Source organism: Haliaeetus albicilla, chromosome 27, assembly GCF_947461875.1.
Source record: "Haliaeetus albicilla chromosome 27, bHalAlb1.1, whole genome shotgun sequence".
In the NCBI taxonomy this organism is placed as follows: domain Eukaryota; kingdom Metazoa; phylum Chordata; class Aves; order Accipitriformes; family Accipitridae; genus Haliaeetus; species Haliaeetus albicilla.
In genome coordinates, this window is record NC_091509.1 from 10,315,470 (window position 1) to 10,329,167 (window position 13,698).

The following is a 13,698-nucleotide window of genomic DNA, read 5'->3' on the forward strand; positions in this document are numbered from 1 at the left end:
TTGAGGAATGCAGCCAGATTCCCGCTCCCTCAGGAAAACAGTGCCTCTGGCCAGCGCGTGGTGGGGTTTGCTCCAGCCGGTGGTGGGCTCTCTCCCCCTCCCTCTTTGCCCGGAGATGGAGGGCAAGTTTGCAAGCAGATTTTGTGGGGGTGCTGCTTGAGCACGCTTTAAATCCAGCACTGCCAGGCAGCCCCAAGGGCCCCCAGCCAGAAGCAGAGCGGGCAAGCGTGCCATGGGGCACTGGTGGGCATGGGGGACAGATCCTGGGTGCCAACTGGGTGCTGGGGAAGTGTATGGCTTATCAGGTACTGGGCAGAGCGCAGGCAGGGTGGGCGTTCAGCGCGGCTGCCGTGCCCCGCTCCTGCCTCCCTGGATTTTGGGCTGGCTGCCGGGCAGGGATCACAGACAGATCTTCTCGCCCCGCTCGCTTTGCAGGGGGTGGAAGCGAGCAGGGAGCAAGCCGCTCGGCCTGGCCAGTCTCCCAGCTGCCCAAGGAGCCGGAGAGAAGCCAGCTCCCTCGCAGGGACCCGGAGGCATCCATCCCCCAGGCTGTGCCGGCAGGACCCGTCGGATCAAGCCTGGCCGGCTCTGGCCACTCTCTCCTGGCTCCAAAGGCAGCGGAGGGCTGGAGCAGCGCTGGCAGCCCCCCGGGCAGTGCATCCTTTTACCACCCCTCTCCTTCATGCCTGCAAAGCTGCCCGGCCCCACAGCAAGAATGGCACGGGGCTGGCGCGCCCCACCGCCCGCCGGCTCCATCACGCACCAGGACCGAGCTCAGCATCTGGGTCCCGCGACCCAGGCGGGCTGGGGGCTGGAGGGGCTGGGGGACTCGGGCCACGCGAGCAAGAAGAATGGCTTTGACAGCAAAGTGGGTGACCCCGATGCGACTGCCGAGCACCCCGGTTTGCCGGCAGGGAAGGCGGGTGCCTCCATGGCCGACAGGTGAATGCTGGCTCCATGACTCTGCTCTGACCCCCCATTTGCTGAGTGGCAAGTGCCTCATTACAGTGCATAGTTAAAAAATCAAGGAAGCGGTACAATAAATCTGAATTACAGTACATCTGAGCCATAAATACATTTTTTAAGTATATACTTTTTTTTCTCTTCTTCTATTAAAAATTAGTTTATAATCCTGATTCTATTCACAATTAACAATTTCATCATCACACACTACGGACAAAAAAATGTTATGGTGAACACAGCTGCAACTCCGCGGCGGGAGCACCGGGGGGGCCAGGAGGGGGGAGAGGGGGTGGGGGGCTCCTAGGCTCACCCTAAAACAACCAGTCAGAAGCGGGGGGGGCTAACGTGTGGCAGTGAGACATCAACACCATGGGGACTCACAGACAGAAGCAGCTTTGTTCAATGTAAACATCGATCGGAAGGGACAGCAGTCTCTCTCTCGTGCGTGCGTGCTCTCGCTCTCTCGCTCTCTCTCGCTTTCCATAGACTGAATAATTTCTTTGAAAACGTAAACATATTGGAAGTGCCTTGACTGAGGTATTGAGGTATTCCTCCAAGGTTAAGGCTGTTACCGATGCAGGCTTAGCTGGGCCTCCTGCAGCAAGCTGTCGAAATCCATGGTCTCGTACTTGCTTTTCACTGGAGCTGGGGAGGACTCCTCCACGCTGCAATCTGGGAACGGCAGGGATACAAGGCAGATGGGTCAGGGAGCAGGGCGCTAGGCACGCTCGCTGCCTGGCGAGGAGGAAAACTGAGGCACGCCAGGGCACTGCTTGCTCCCCCGCTACCGGCATGCTGCATCCCGGCACCGCAAAGCCAGCCTGGCCGAGGCGGTGATGGCGAAAGGGAACGGGGACGGTGCTGCCTCTCCCTCATCGACAAGGAGCTGTTGGGCAGAGGGGTTGTAGTGGTGCCCAGCCCGGCAGGTCACACACCACAGACACCCCTTTCCAGGCGCGCAAAAATCTGCGGGACGCAGCTGAGTTCTGAGGTGCTGACACAGGGCCGTCCCCGCAGAAGCCGTGCCGGTCATGGGGAGGAGGTTGCCTGCCTGCAACCCAGCCGTCCGTCAGAAGCTGAACAAGCAGTGCCACCGCAAAGCCTGGGAAATTCAGCAAATGCCAGAAATAAGGCTGCCTAATTTAACAGCAGCTTTTGGGTGTATATTTTTGAACGAGCCATGAATGGCACGGTTGCATTTCACCTCTGCCTGTGGGCTTTGCCTCTCATCGTGCACCAGGGCGAGCAGGGTTTTAGGAACGAGCCAGGCTGTGCAATACGGGGCTGACTGCTGGCCTTGCAGCAATCTGCAGGTGAGGAGCACTGAGGGAGGTTCTCTTATGCAGGGGGGCAGCTCTGGCCCCCCTCCCCGCAGCACTGCGCAGCCACGTGCCAACATCTTCATCATGGGGTGCTATCTGTTACCTATCTTCTCTGTGCCCAAAATGAGAGGGACTTATGTAGATGAACATGGGCATTTGCGCCCACAACCAAAGTCAGAGGGATTGCTGCTCTGAGCAGATGAGATATTATAAGGTGCTAAAAGATCAAGCAGTACTTGTGTCAGACTGGGCATCTACAGATAAGTCAAGACTTAGGGCTTTATTTTTTGGGCCTCAGTCTCTCACGCATGAAGTGGGATATTAGAACCACTTCACCCCCTGCAGAGGGTACAGAAATAAATGCCCCGTGTTCGTGAAACACCTGAAGATCCCAGTCACGAGGGCTGAGCGAAGCCTGGATCACAGTTCTCTTGCAGGACTAGCACAGGGTTTCACTCCTGTCCCTCAGCTCAGGCTGCAGCCCTACCACCCAGGGAGGGACAGGGTCCAGCAAAACCCCGGCTAATGCTGTTGCCCAGCGAGACAGGAGGTCTTGCAGAAGCCCATACAGCACAGAAGGAGTTAATGCGACCACAGCACATTACAGTGCCATCATTTTGGCTCAAAAGTGCACGTGCAGTGTAGTGAATCTGTCCTGCAGAGCAGCAAACCACCCAGATCACCTCTTGGGCTAATGAGATGTGGCTGACTGCTTTCTCTAATGACTGGGAAGGGACTTCTCTGCTGGAAAGCATCCAGTGCTGTGGAGAAATGCAGCAGAGACAGGATGGGCTGTGGTCAGCTGAGACCCAGCAGCCCTGGGGCGTGATGCTATGTTTTGCAGCCAACACACTCTGGGTCCTCACGCCAGTTGCTCTTCTTCTCTCCCCCCAGTTTCCCAAGCCATCTGACTGAGCTAAGAGCAGCTACGTGAGCCGTGGGAGAGCCGGTGGGCTTTTCTTGCAGGCTTTAAAGAGGTTTAGGATCCTTGCGTGACTAGGTTTCAGCAGCGCAATGTGCCATTACAGCTCTGTGCTGATAAACGAGATGATTTGGAAAAAGCAGCTCCTGCTTTCTTACCCAAGTCAGTGTATCTGGTCCAGACGAAGTGCCCGAGGCCACCAGAGCTGAGCTGGAACGAAGGCTCGTTCCTCTTCCTTAGCGAGGTGCCGTTCTTCAGAGATAAGGCGGCATGCTCTGAATACCGGTAGGTGATCAAGCCATATTTATCCCCCCTGAGCAACCAGAGAAAGAATTCAAGATGCGATGGGCCCCGCAGCCCCTCTGACGTGGCTCTGCCCAGCACCGTGCCCCCGGCTCTCCATCCTGCCATGTCCCTCCATGCTGCTGCCCCTCCATCCCACCAGCCCTCCATTCCACTGTCCCTCCATCCCACCGCTCCCCCCCTTGCCCTTGGACCTGGGGACACACTGCATCTCCTCGCCCAAAGCGCCAGGACCGTGGGCTCGGCTGACCGAGGGGGTTGGCGTGACACGGAGCACTTCACCCCACCGGCACAACCGCATCACTCGCACGTGCACATCTGGATGCAGGGGTGACCCTGCGCTGCCTGGCAGTGCTGATGCTGCCTGTGGAAGAGGGTTTGTCTGTAGCCACTGGAGCCCCGGACCGCAGCTCGCTCCCCACCCACCTGTTAGTCCTGGACAGGACCTGACACTCCACGATTTCACCAAACACTTCGAAGCGTTTCTTCAGTTCACTGGAGCTCATGCTGCTGGAGAGGTTTTTGATATACACCACACGGCCTTCCCCCTGGCAAAGCAAGCGAAAGGTTTCAGGCTCCGGGATCCTGCACCTCGGGGCTGCTGATGGCTACTGGAAATGTGGGGCCATGGAGGAGTCCCTGCAAGCCAGCACCGGGAATCAGGCTGCAGCGGGGCAATACCACCGCGGGCACAGCCTGACACCTCCAGGGTCTGGCTGTCTCCATTCCAGCTAGCTCACAAGTGTCACCCCCAGGACACCACTGCTGCAGGGGACAGCCATATCCAGGCTGAAGCAGCCACCGCCCTCTTCTTCTCTTTTAAATTTCCCCTGCATTCCTGCAGCTTTTTCATCTTCTTCTGCTGAAGATACCAGGAAATATTCCCAATAATTGCTAGGGGCAAAATTCAATTGCGTTGCAGGAAAAAAATGCCAGAGGGGCATGTGTGAGCATGTGTGTGTGTGTGTGTGTGCGCGCACAACAGTACGGAGGACAAAGTTATTTCCCCGCACGCCCACCCCCCACCCGGCTCCCACCCATGGGCACACGCCGGGTTCCCAGTGCACAAGGCTGCTGCTGCGGCAGGACCGCATCTGTAACGGCTGAGCAGCTTCAGGGATTCCCCAGCTCACTCCGCTAATTGCCAATGCCAACTGCGCTGAAGCACCGGCATAGGATGCTCTGGGCATTTCTGGGCCAAGGACTCCGCGTATTGCCAATTGCCGGCAGCTTCCGCTTCACGTTGGGTTTTTCTCTCCCCGCTCCATCCCCATGGCCTTGTTTAACACTGGCCTCGCACCAAGGGATGCTCAAGCCAGGGCTAATGGGCTCCACTGCTGCTTTTCTGGAGTGGGAGATGAACTGAGGGCTGGGGATTGCTTTGTCCCAGCGTGGGGTCCCCGCTCACTTACGATGGCCTTTTCCCGTCTCTTCTCCAGCTGGCCCCGGTGCCCGCTCCCGCCCTGACACTGCTCGCTGTTCTCACACCTGGGAAGCGAGGGAGAGGAGGTCAGCCCGGGGGGTTGGGGGCATCCAGTGGGGAAAGCTTCAAACATCAAAGAGAAGCTGAGGCACGCAGTATCTGCAACAGTGGGCAGGTGGGCACTCCGGAGCACTGGCAGCCGAGGAGAGATGGGGGTCTGGAAACACTGGAAAGGACACTGGAAAGTCCTTTCTGATAGATGGCAGAGGGGGTTCCCAGCTGGCACTCACCCCTTCGGCTCCTGTCCGTGCCCCATTGCTCCCAGTTCCACGGAAACCCCTGGCTGCTTTGCCCCAGTGCTGCTTTCTCTGGCCATGGCTGGTGTTTGCAGCAGCTGCTGATGTAGTACCAATTATTTCTATAGTTTTTCTTTCATTAATTAGCATCTTTATCACTTGGGCCATCAGAGCAGAGACAGCCAGAGCTGCCACGCACTGGGGCAAAAACGCAGGGGGCAAGAACAGTCCCAGGTGCCCTCCCCACGTCCCCTCTGTACCTGAAGGTGCGTCTGCTTGCGGGTGATCGGGACCGGCAGCACGAAGACCCTGAACTGGACCTGCTCCGGGAACAGTAATGCAAAGTGGTCCTGGAAAGGGGGTTTCTCCGCAGGCACAGCTTGGTGTCACCGTGCTCCTCCTCCTCCTCCTCCTCCTCTTCCTCCTCCTCCAAGGGGGAGCCGCTCTCACTGCAGCTGTCTTCAAAGACAGTGTCATACTCGGGTGTCTTGCAGAAGACCATGTCCTCATCATCGAGAGCACTGTCCAGAAAGCCAAAGTGCTTTGTTAAGCTGGCTCTGATCTCCTGGTCTCTCAGCTGCTTGACGCCGTCCTTCCACAGCATCTCGCTGCCCGCCTCCTTGCCGCCGAGGTCCAGCCCCTGGTAGTGGGCGGCCGGGACCCTCCTCTTGTGCTCTGTCTCCACCTGGCCCGGGGGCTCCCAAGACTTGAGCACCTTCCTCTGCAGGGCGGCCTCGGGCTTCAGCACCTGGCAGTAGTCGTGGTCCCCGAAGGAGCGGGAGAAGGGCCGCTTGAGCACGCCCTGCTGCTCGGGGAGCACGGGGCGCCCGACGGCTCGGCTGAGGTGGGCGAAGAGCTCCGTCCTCTCTGGGTGCTTCCTGGGGGCTTTCCGGGAGGCTGCTGCATCCCCTGCGCCCCCAGGGCTGGGGGCCGTCCCGTCCTCCTTCCCTGGCTCCTGGGGGATGTCTGGCTTGTACAGGTCCTCCTCGGCGGGCTTATACGGCGGAGTGGTGGGCGGCGTGAGACCTGAACCCCCCCGAACAAAGGGCAGGAGTCAGCTCTCTGACCCCGCCGTCCTGCCCTGTCCCACCCCAGCGCCTAGGCTGCACCAGGGGTTGCGAGGGAGGAGGCTGCTCAGCCCCTGGAGCCTCATCCATCCAGCAGCACGTGAGGAAAAAGAAGGATGCCTGATCCCAGCAGGGACCAGAGGACCCTCCCTTCCCTCCTGTCTCATGCAGGGGCCCCCTGAACAGCCCCCATCCCAAACATCCCCCTGAGCTGCTCGCAGTGCTCGGATGCGGAGGCAGTGCACTGGAAGTCTCCTGCGTTCGTGGTGCAGAAGGGGGTTTCTGGGCCAGGGATGAACGTGCCCCCTCGGCCTGAGCTGGTGACTCCAGGCTGAATTTAGGGTATATTTGCCCCCTTCCAGGGAGGATTTTTGCAAAATTAAAAAATTAAAAGCCCGTCCTACCTGCTGTCCCACACAGCTCCACCGTCAGCATCGGCTCAAAGTTTCTCTTCCCAAAGGTTGGGTCACTGGAGAAGAGCAGAAAATAAGGAGAGAGAAAGTGTTTAGGTGAACCACAGTCCCAAAAACCAAAGGGAAGCTGAGAAAACGCTGCCTACAAGCAAACCCTCCCACCATGGCTAGTGCCTGGCAGACTAACCCCACGGAGGGGTGCAAGGGGCAGCCGGGCGAGCAGCATGCCCTCCCCATCCCAGCCAGAGCTCCGGGGCATGTTGCCCCTGGCATGCAGAAATGCCCTGCCCTCAGCCTGGGGCTCTCCGAGCTCCTTGCACCCGAGCGATGGCCGCAGCTCCCCACAGCCCCGCGCTCAGCTGCATGGCTCAGTCTGCTCTGCAAAAGCCGCTTTGCTTGCTCACTGCAGATGCATGCCCAGCCAGACAAAGCGAGGCGGCTTTCCAGTCCCAGCGCAGTTCATTTAGCCCCACGCGCACTTACGTTTGTGCCAAGGACAGCGTGAGACACCTGGGTGTTTCTGAAAGGCAGGGAGAGAAGCAGGGTTACCAGCGGAGCTGTGCTCCCTCCAATGCCCGCAGCGCTTGCGGTGGGAGCTGCGGCCCCTCTGCCTGCCCTGGCCTGGCAGGGGTCTGGGGACGGTGGGCTTTGCCTGCCTGTGAGGCAGCAGCATTCGCGGGAGGGCTAACACTGCCAGGATCGAGCCATTCGTGCTCACAAAGCGCTTGCGGATAGCTGCGATTTTGGGGCACTGGTGCAGCTGAACCGTGGTGCCCACGCACAGGGTGAGTCCGCGGGGAAGGGGGACATGGAGGGATGGGGCAGCCCGCTCCCTGCTGGGTTAGCACTACACTGACTCCTTCATCTCGTTATAAGGATGGGGAAACTGAGGCAGAAGGCCCCTATGGATCGAAACAGCACCCCAAAACCAGAACAGGCCCCCCAACTCCCCATGCATGGGACCCCACAGCCAGCTGGCACATGGGTCAGGGCTCGCCTGTGCTTGGGGCTGCTCACAGCTTCACCGCCAGCTGAGCGCCGGGCGCCTGGCCGGCACTGCTCGCCCACGGCAGGGACGGCACGGGCAGCGCCACAGGCAGCGCGGGTGCACCGGGGAGGGGTGAGCAGAGTGGCAGCCCCCGGCCCCCCTCACCTGCTTGCTCCAGGAGGGCACAGCGCCGGCTCTCAGTCCCGTCACCCGCCTCGCCGTCCCCCGGGGAGCCCAGGGAGAGGGGCTGGGGCTCTGCCGGGGGTGCCGTGCCCCCCACCTCCACTTCGGCCGCAGGCTCTTCGGCGGAGAAGCCCTCCAGCACCGGGCACGGTGCGGGGTCTCTGCAGACCAGGGCCTCCCGGGGGCCGCGGCCATCCCCTGCCTCCCGGGGGACGGAGGGCTCGGGGGGCGGCTCGTCAAGGAAGGAGAGCCAGTGGCCGAGCTCGGGGTTGAGTCTCTTGGACCGGCGGACGGCGTAAACGGTGCTCTCCTGCTTGCGGGCCACTTTTCCTGCGGCTGCGCCCGGGGTGCCCGCACGCTTCCCAGCATCGTCCTCGAGGCCAGCTGGCTCCCGCAGTGCCTCTGCCTCGGCCCTGGGGCTCTGCCACGGCTCACCCTTCTCCGGTGCCGTTTTGGCTCTGGATATGCAGGTCCCACCGGCATCCTCCCCATCCTGGGCTGGTGGCACAGGGGAGCGGGAGCCAGGCGGCCGGGCCAGGGCGGCGTACACGGGCTTGCCCAGGCGGTATGGCTTGCTCACATCGCACAGCAGGTCCCGCGCCAGCAGCTCCTTCAGGATAGAGAAGGATGCTCCGGGCTTCTTGCATCCCCCTGCCGCCTGCCAGGCGCAGCCCGGCCGGTTCTGGGCACTGCCGGGGGGGCCCGGCTGCGCGGGGCAGTCCGGTTTGGCTCTTTTGAAGGGGCTGCTGCAGGGCTGGGGCTTGGCGTCGGCGGCATCGCAGCTGGGCAGCTTCCGCGGTGGCAGGCAGTAGGTGTGCATGTAGCGGATGAGCTCCACCACCGAGTGCATCTCCCCCTCACAGGAGAACTGGCTGCCGGAGCCATCCTCCCCCGAGGAGGGGGGGGTCACCGAGTCGCCGGAGCTCAGCGAGTCCTCACTGGAGTCACTGTCATCCTCGTGATGGGCGCAGTCGCCCGGGGACGGGTGGTGGCGGCCGCTGGGGCACTCTTCAGGTGCCCGGGGGGCTTTGGTCTGGGGGCAGGGAGCGGTGGAGGTGAGGTGCCGGTGCAGCTCGGTGCAGCTGCGGCTCTGCGCCTGCGGGACGCTCGCCCTCCTGTCCCGGGGACCCTCCACCTTTAGAGAGGAGAGAGGAGAAAGTCACACACTGTCAGTCACGACCTGACACAAGTACCAAGCACAGGGGGAGAAGCCCCCCGGGCCGACAGAGCCACCCCACATCCTCGAACCCCCGGTTCCAGCCCACCAGCATCCCGACGTGCCTGGGGGTCAGCCCCACACCCCAGCAGGTTTCCAGTGGTCATGCGGAGCTGGCAGCCCAACCGCCCCGAGCGCTGCCCCTCCAGCAGCCGGCACGCAATGATGCTCCTTCTCGCCAGGAGGGATTTGCTGCTCTTCCCAGGCAATCTAATTTGCTGGGCCTAATGCACCGCACAATTACCATTAGCCAAGTAGAAAAATCTTTGATGGCAACTTCTGCTGGGTTTCAGGAGATTAGCTTAAGTGACAGGGTCGGCTCTGCAGCTCGGCATGCAGCTCTCCCTGGCTGATGGCTCCCGGCTTGGGCTGTGAGTCAGCGGGGAGGGGGGAGAGGGGGCGGCCAGGGAGCACGCAAGGCTTTCACAAACCGGTGCTCAGGGAAGCTGGGAGAGGCCTGACCCCACTGGGTCCAAATGAGATCGAGATGTTTCGCAGCCCAGCACAAAGCCTGAAGGTTTTGCTGAAGCCGGACTGCACAGCCCCTGCGCAGACAGGGATGGGAACACCGCGGTGACGGTCCCCACCTGTCCCCAGCCCCTGGCCCAGCTCAGGGGCTGCCCACGGTCCCCAACACCATCCTTTGGTGACCTCCTTTAGGATGGCTCCCAAGAGGGGGGCGCCGGACGGGCTCGAGCTCTGCCCGCCGAGAAAGTACCTTTGTGCAGGGCCGTGCGGGTCGGGATTTAGGGGTCCCCGGGCGCCGGGCGCTCCCGTCCCGCTGAGCCTCGCAGCTCGGAGGCACGTGCGATGGAGAGAGGAGCAACTTCTTCAGCTGCAAAGAGAAGCGGCAAGAAAAGGAGTCGGCATCGCAGCGAGGGCAAGAGAAAGTGCCGGTGGGGCTGCAGCCCCCCGGCTCATGCCTGCGCTAGGCAGGTCCATTGCTGAGCATCTGACCCAAAAATGGGGGAGGAAAAATAAAAAGGCAGGGAGGTGTTTCCCCCACGGCTGCGGGGCCAGGCGCCTGGCCACGCACAGCCCTGAGGGGGTTGGGGCTGTCTCCACAGCATTCACCCACGTCCCCAGGGACCCCCAAGCAGGTCAGGGAGGTGGGGACATAAGGGAATTTACTTCCCAGTGGCATCCCTGCTCCCGTCAGACACACAGGAGCTGTCGTGGCATCCAAACTTCTCACTCCATCAGTTCTGCCTTTAGGTTACAGAGACTTTACATTGGCATGAGTGACAGGTTTGGACAGCTCGCTTGGGTCCCCGTGCAAGGCTCATTTAGCTGAAACATCCAGATAGGGCCTCGACTCATTAATGAGCTTTCAAGGCGTTTTGCAGATGCAAGCCCCTGTGGGACCTGTTGAGGATCTTCCCCAACACGCTCTGTCAGGATCACGGGCGGTGGGAGCGGCGTTTTCCCTGGGTTACCCACAGTGCCACCACTTCTGATGGCAAGGTCAGCGTAACATTTTTCTTCTGCTCAAAACCATTTTTTGGTTAGGGGGAAAAAAACCAAACTCCACACCCAGCAACAACATTTCATATTCCGCCCGTGTCGTGCTAACAACCGAAGGCGACAACAGCTCAACAGCAAGACGACTGCGTAGGCGCCGGGGGACTGCACGGAGGAGACAGATCTGGGGCTCCCGCGCTGGCCGGCGGGCATGGAGCCCCGGGGCGGGCGTGGGGGCTTTTAAGGGGCAATAGAAATAAGGGGTGCCCAGGTCAGGGTCTGCCGGGAAACGTCAGCCGGGGCACCCACAGCTTTAGGCGTGCAGCTCCTGTTGGTGCGAGCAACCAGCACCTTTCCCCCCCCCACCCCTGCAACGTATACATCCTATATATACACATACATATTGTGTGTGATATATACCCCCCCGCGCAGGGCGTGGGCGGTGGAAATGCACGCTCTCACCACTGGATGTCACTCCTCCCTGCCACAGCCCCGGTTTTTGGGGAGACCTCGGGGCCAGGCTGGGGGTCCCTGGGGGGGGACCGTGAGCCCCAGGAGGGAGTGGGCTGGGTGCCCCTGTGCCAGGGGATCTCCCGAGGACGGCGGTGGTTTGCAGCAAATGCTGCCAGTTAGTCCTGGCCAGGAGGGGGAGCAGGGCTGGAGCCCCGATATTGCGGTGAACCAAGAGGGATGCTCCAGTCACGAAATCTGTAGGGGCTGGAGGGCACGCAGCCCCCGAGGGGGTTGTGGTGGAAGGCGTGGGGGGGTCAAACCCTCCCGCTGAAAGCTGAGGGCATGGGCTCTCTGACACCCCGGCCAAGCCCCCGCTGTCCCTCCTGCGAGAGCAGCGGGGAGCTCGGCCCCGAGGCAGAGCCGGGAGGGAGCAGCCACCGTTGCCCATGGGCACGGGGCTGGGATGCGCTAGGGAGAGCCCCGGGCAGCCCCACATCCGCACGTCCGATTAAAAGCAGGTGTGGGTCTTGCCAAAGCAGCCCCCACCCCTTTGACACCCGCCCCCACCCCTTCAGAGATATATTTGTATACACAGAGCTTGTTCCCGTGAGGATGGTGATGGAGGTGACAGCAATGATGCGGAACATGTATACGTATACAATACAAGTATATGCTTTGGTATTGACGGTTAAAGAGAGTTTTAAGCCTAGAATGAAAAAATTCAGACCTTTGCTTCCTATCATACCCATGCAGCCGGCTTATCAGGGGCTCATCCAAATCCACCTTAAACAGTAGGAAGTGGGTTCTTACTAGAGACAGCTCATCAAACTCGGGGGCCGGGGGCGGCCCCCCCGTGACCGGGGCGGTGGGTTTGGGGGAGGGGGCAGGCGAGGTGTAGGCATGGTTGAGCGTGTCCCCCTCTTCCATAGTTCGGAAGGCAGCCAGGCCCATGTCATCTCCCTGTATATCATCCAATGTCTCGGTGAGGGCTGCCAGCAGCGCTTCATTCTCGCTGTCTATTATCTGAAAGGAGCAGGCAGAGAAGAGAGGGGGAGTTAGGCTGGGCAGAGGGACTGGGGGATGCTGGGCAGGGGGGAAGAGGGGCCGGCAGTGCCACATCAGCACCCACACTTCCCAGTGACCCTGCAGGGGACCTGGGAGAGCTTTTCCCCAGCACAGCACTAGGATCAGGACGAGAGAGACCCAACTGGAAAAGGAGGATCAGTCTGTCCCCCTGCACCCCCAGCAGGAATATAGTGAATCAGAGCATCTTCTCTCCCAATAGTCGCCTCCACTCCACCATGAGGCAAAGAGCAGCAGATAAAGGATCTGTGATTAAAAGGCTCCTTGCCCAAATCCTCCTGACTCTGGGCTGCAAGTCCCCCCAGTGCTGGCTATCACAGCGCTGCTGAGCGGGGCTGGGAACAGCATCCAGCCGGGATGGGAGCCCAGGGAGGGGGCAAGCACAGCCCCCTGCCTTCTGCAGGGCTGGGGAGGCCCGAGAGGGCACGGCTGGTTATTCGCAGCTCTCCTGATGGGGAAGGCAAATAAAATGTGAAGAGCCGTAAGCTCAGCCCAGGGCTGCCAAGTGGACAAGAGGGCACGGCCCCCTGGGAGGGCACAGGGGAAGCTCAGCCCGGGCTGCACCGCTGGCCACATGCCACAGCTTGCAACAAGCAGTGTGGTTTTTGTTTTCACTGTGTTTTCAAACACAGGCACCTCCAGCTCAATGGGGGCTCTCAGCCCTCACGCTTAAGCCGGCTGCGCCAAGCGCTCTGCAAGGGACCCTACCAACAGAGCACGGCCCCCAGAGTGAGATGGGCCTTATGTTACAGCTCCCCTGATCTATTCTTTTTGGTGAACGGCATGATCTGGGGATGCTGATGGGAGATTTGTGAGTGTCTGGGGCTGCGCCAGGGCTGCGCTGGGCCAGGCAGGGCCACGGGCTGCTCCTGCCTCCGACCTGCCCACTGCCCCGACATGCCCCCTTGGGCCCCTCTTTCCATCTGGGCTTTGCCTTGGCTGACGCACCTCCAGCCCTCCCAGTGCCCTCCCAGTCCCACACAGCCCCACGAGTCCCCCTCCAATCTGGAAATATGCTGCAAAAGCCCAGAAGAGGATGCAGAAGCTGAGAACGGCTGAAGTGAGCCAGGAGTTCCTTCTTTTCGGTCCTCCTCCATCATATTCTGAATGTAAACCATGTCCAACAAGAAGCAGGCTACCATCAGCTATAAAATTAGCACAGGGGTAAATTCAGGCTCCCAAGGAGGACTGTTGACTGCACACAGCCTCCTGTGTTTCTCTCATCTTGTTTGAAAATTACATATCTTTTGTTCTGTGCCCTAACCTTGCTCACAGTTACTAGAGCAGGCTCCAGGGAAAGGCAGCAGGATGCTCCAGTTTTGGCTCTGTTTCTTTTCCTCCTGTTATTGGCATGAGACTGCTGTGCATACAAGTTCAGTGGGATACATTTCATCATACTCCACTGCTCCTAATGGGCCTGTCTTTTGCATTTCTTTTCTGTTTATCTTTTCCCCAGGAAGTTCAGCGGAAAATATGCATCTCGTGATGAAGGTCCCTCAGCTGGACTGGACCATTTTCAAGCACAGCATCAGCACAGCATAAAAGCCAGAGGGTTGTTATTATGGCCAGGTTAGAAAATATTGGGGCTTTTTATTTTTTTTTCCC

The 13,698-nt window shown here is 60.2% G+C and overlaps 1 protein-coding gene across 5 annotated transcripts in view; it reads right to left on the bottom strand.

The window, feature by feature from the left end:
• PPARGC1B (PPARG coactivator 1 beta) overlaps positions 1 to 13,698 on the bottom strand; it is a 58,071-nt gene that overhangs the window by 7,530 nt on the left and 36,843 nt on the right. For 4 of the 5 annotated variants that reach the window (XR_011322498.1, XM_069773048.1, XM_069773047.1 and 1 more), the window contains exons 3-12: positions 11,821 to 12,033; positions 9,815 to 9,931; positions 7,863 to 9,015; positions 7,193 to 7,229; positions 6,701 to 6,765; positions 5,490 to 6,255; positions 4,923 to 4,998; positions 3,937 to 4,058; positions 3,366 to 3,520; positions 1,536 to 1,635 (exon numbers count right to left, since the gene is read on the bottom strand). Coding sequence is in view for 3 of the 5 variants with exons in the window: in XM_069773048.1 (XP_069629149.1) it covers positions 1,536 to 1,635; positions 3,366 to 3,520; positions 3,937 to 4,058; positions 4,923 to 4,998; positions 5,490 to 6,255; positions 6,701 to 6,765; positions 7,193 to 7,229; positions 7,863 to 9,015; positions 9,815 to 9,931; positions 11,821 to 12,033 (2,804 nt within the window). In the remaining 2 variants the exon portion in view is untranslated. Of the gene's footprint in view, positions 1 to 1,344; positions 1,636 to 3,365; positions 3,521 to 3,936; positions 4,059 to 4,922; positions 4,999 to 5,489; positions 6,256 to 6,700; positions 6,766 to 7,192; positions 7,230 to 7,862; positions 9,016 to 9,814; positions 9,932 to 11,820; positions 12,034 to 13,698 lie in introns of all 5 variants that reach the window. The other variant, XR_011322499.1, reaches the window with a different exon arrangement.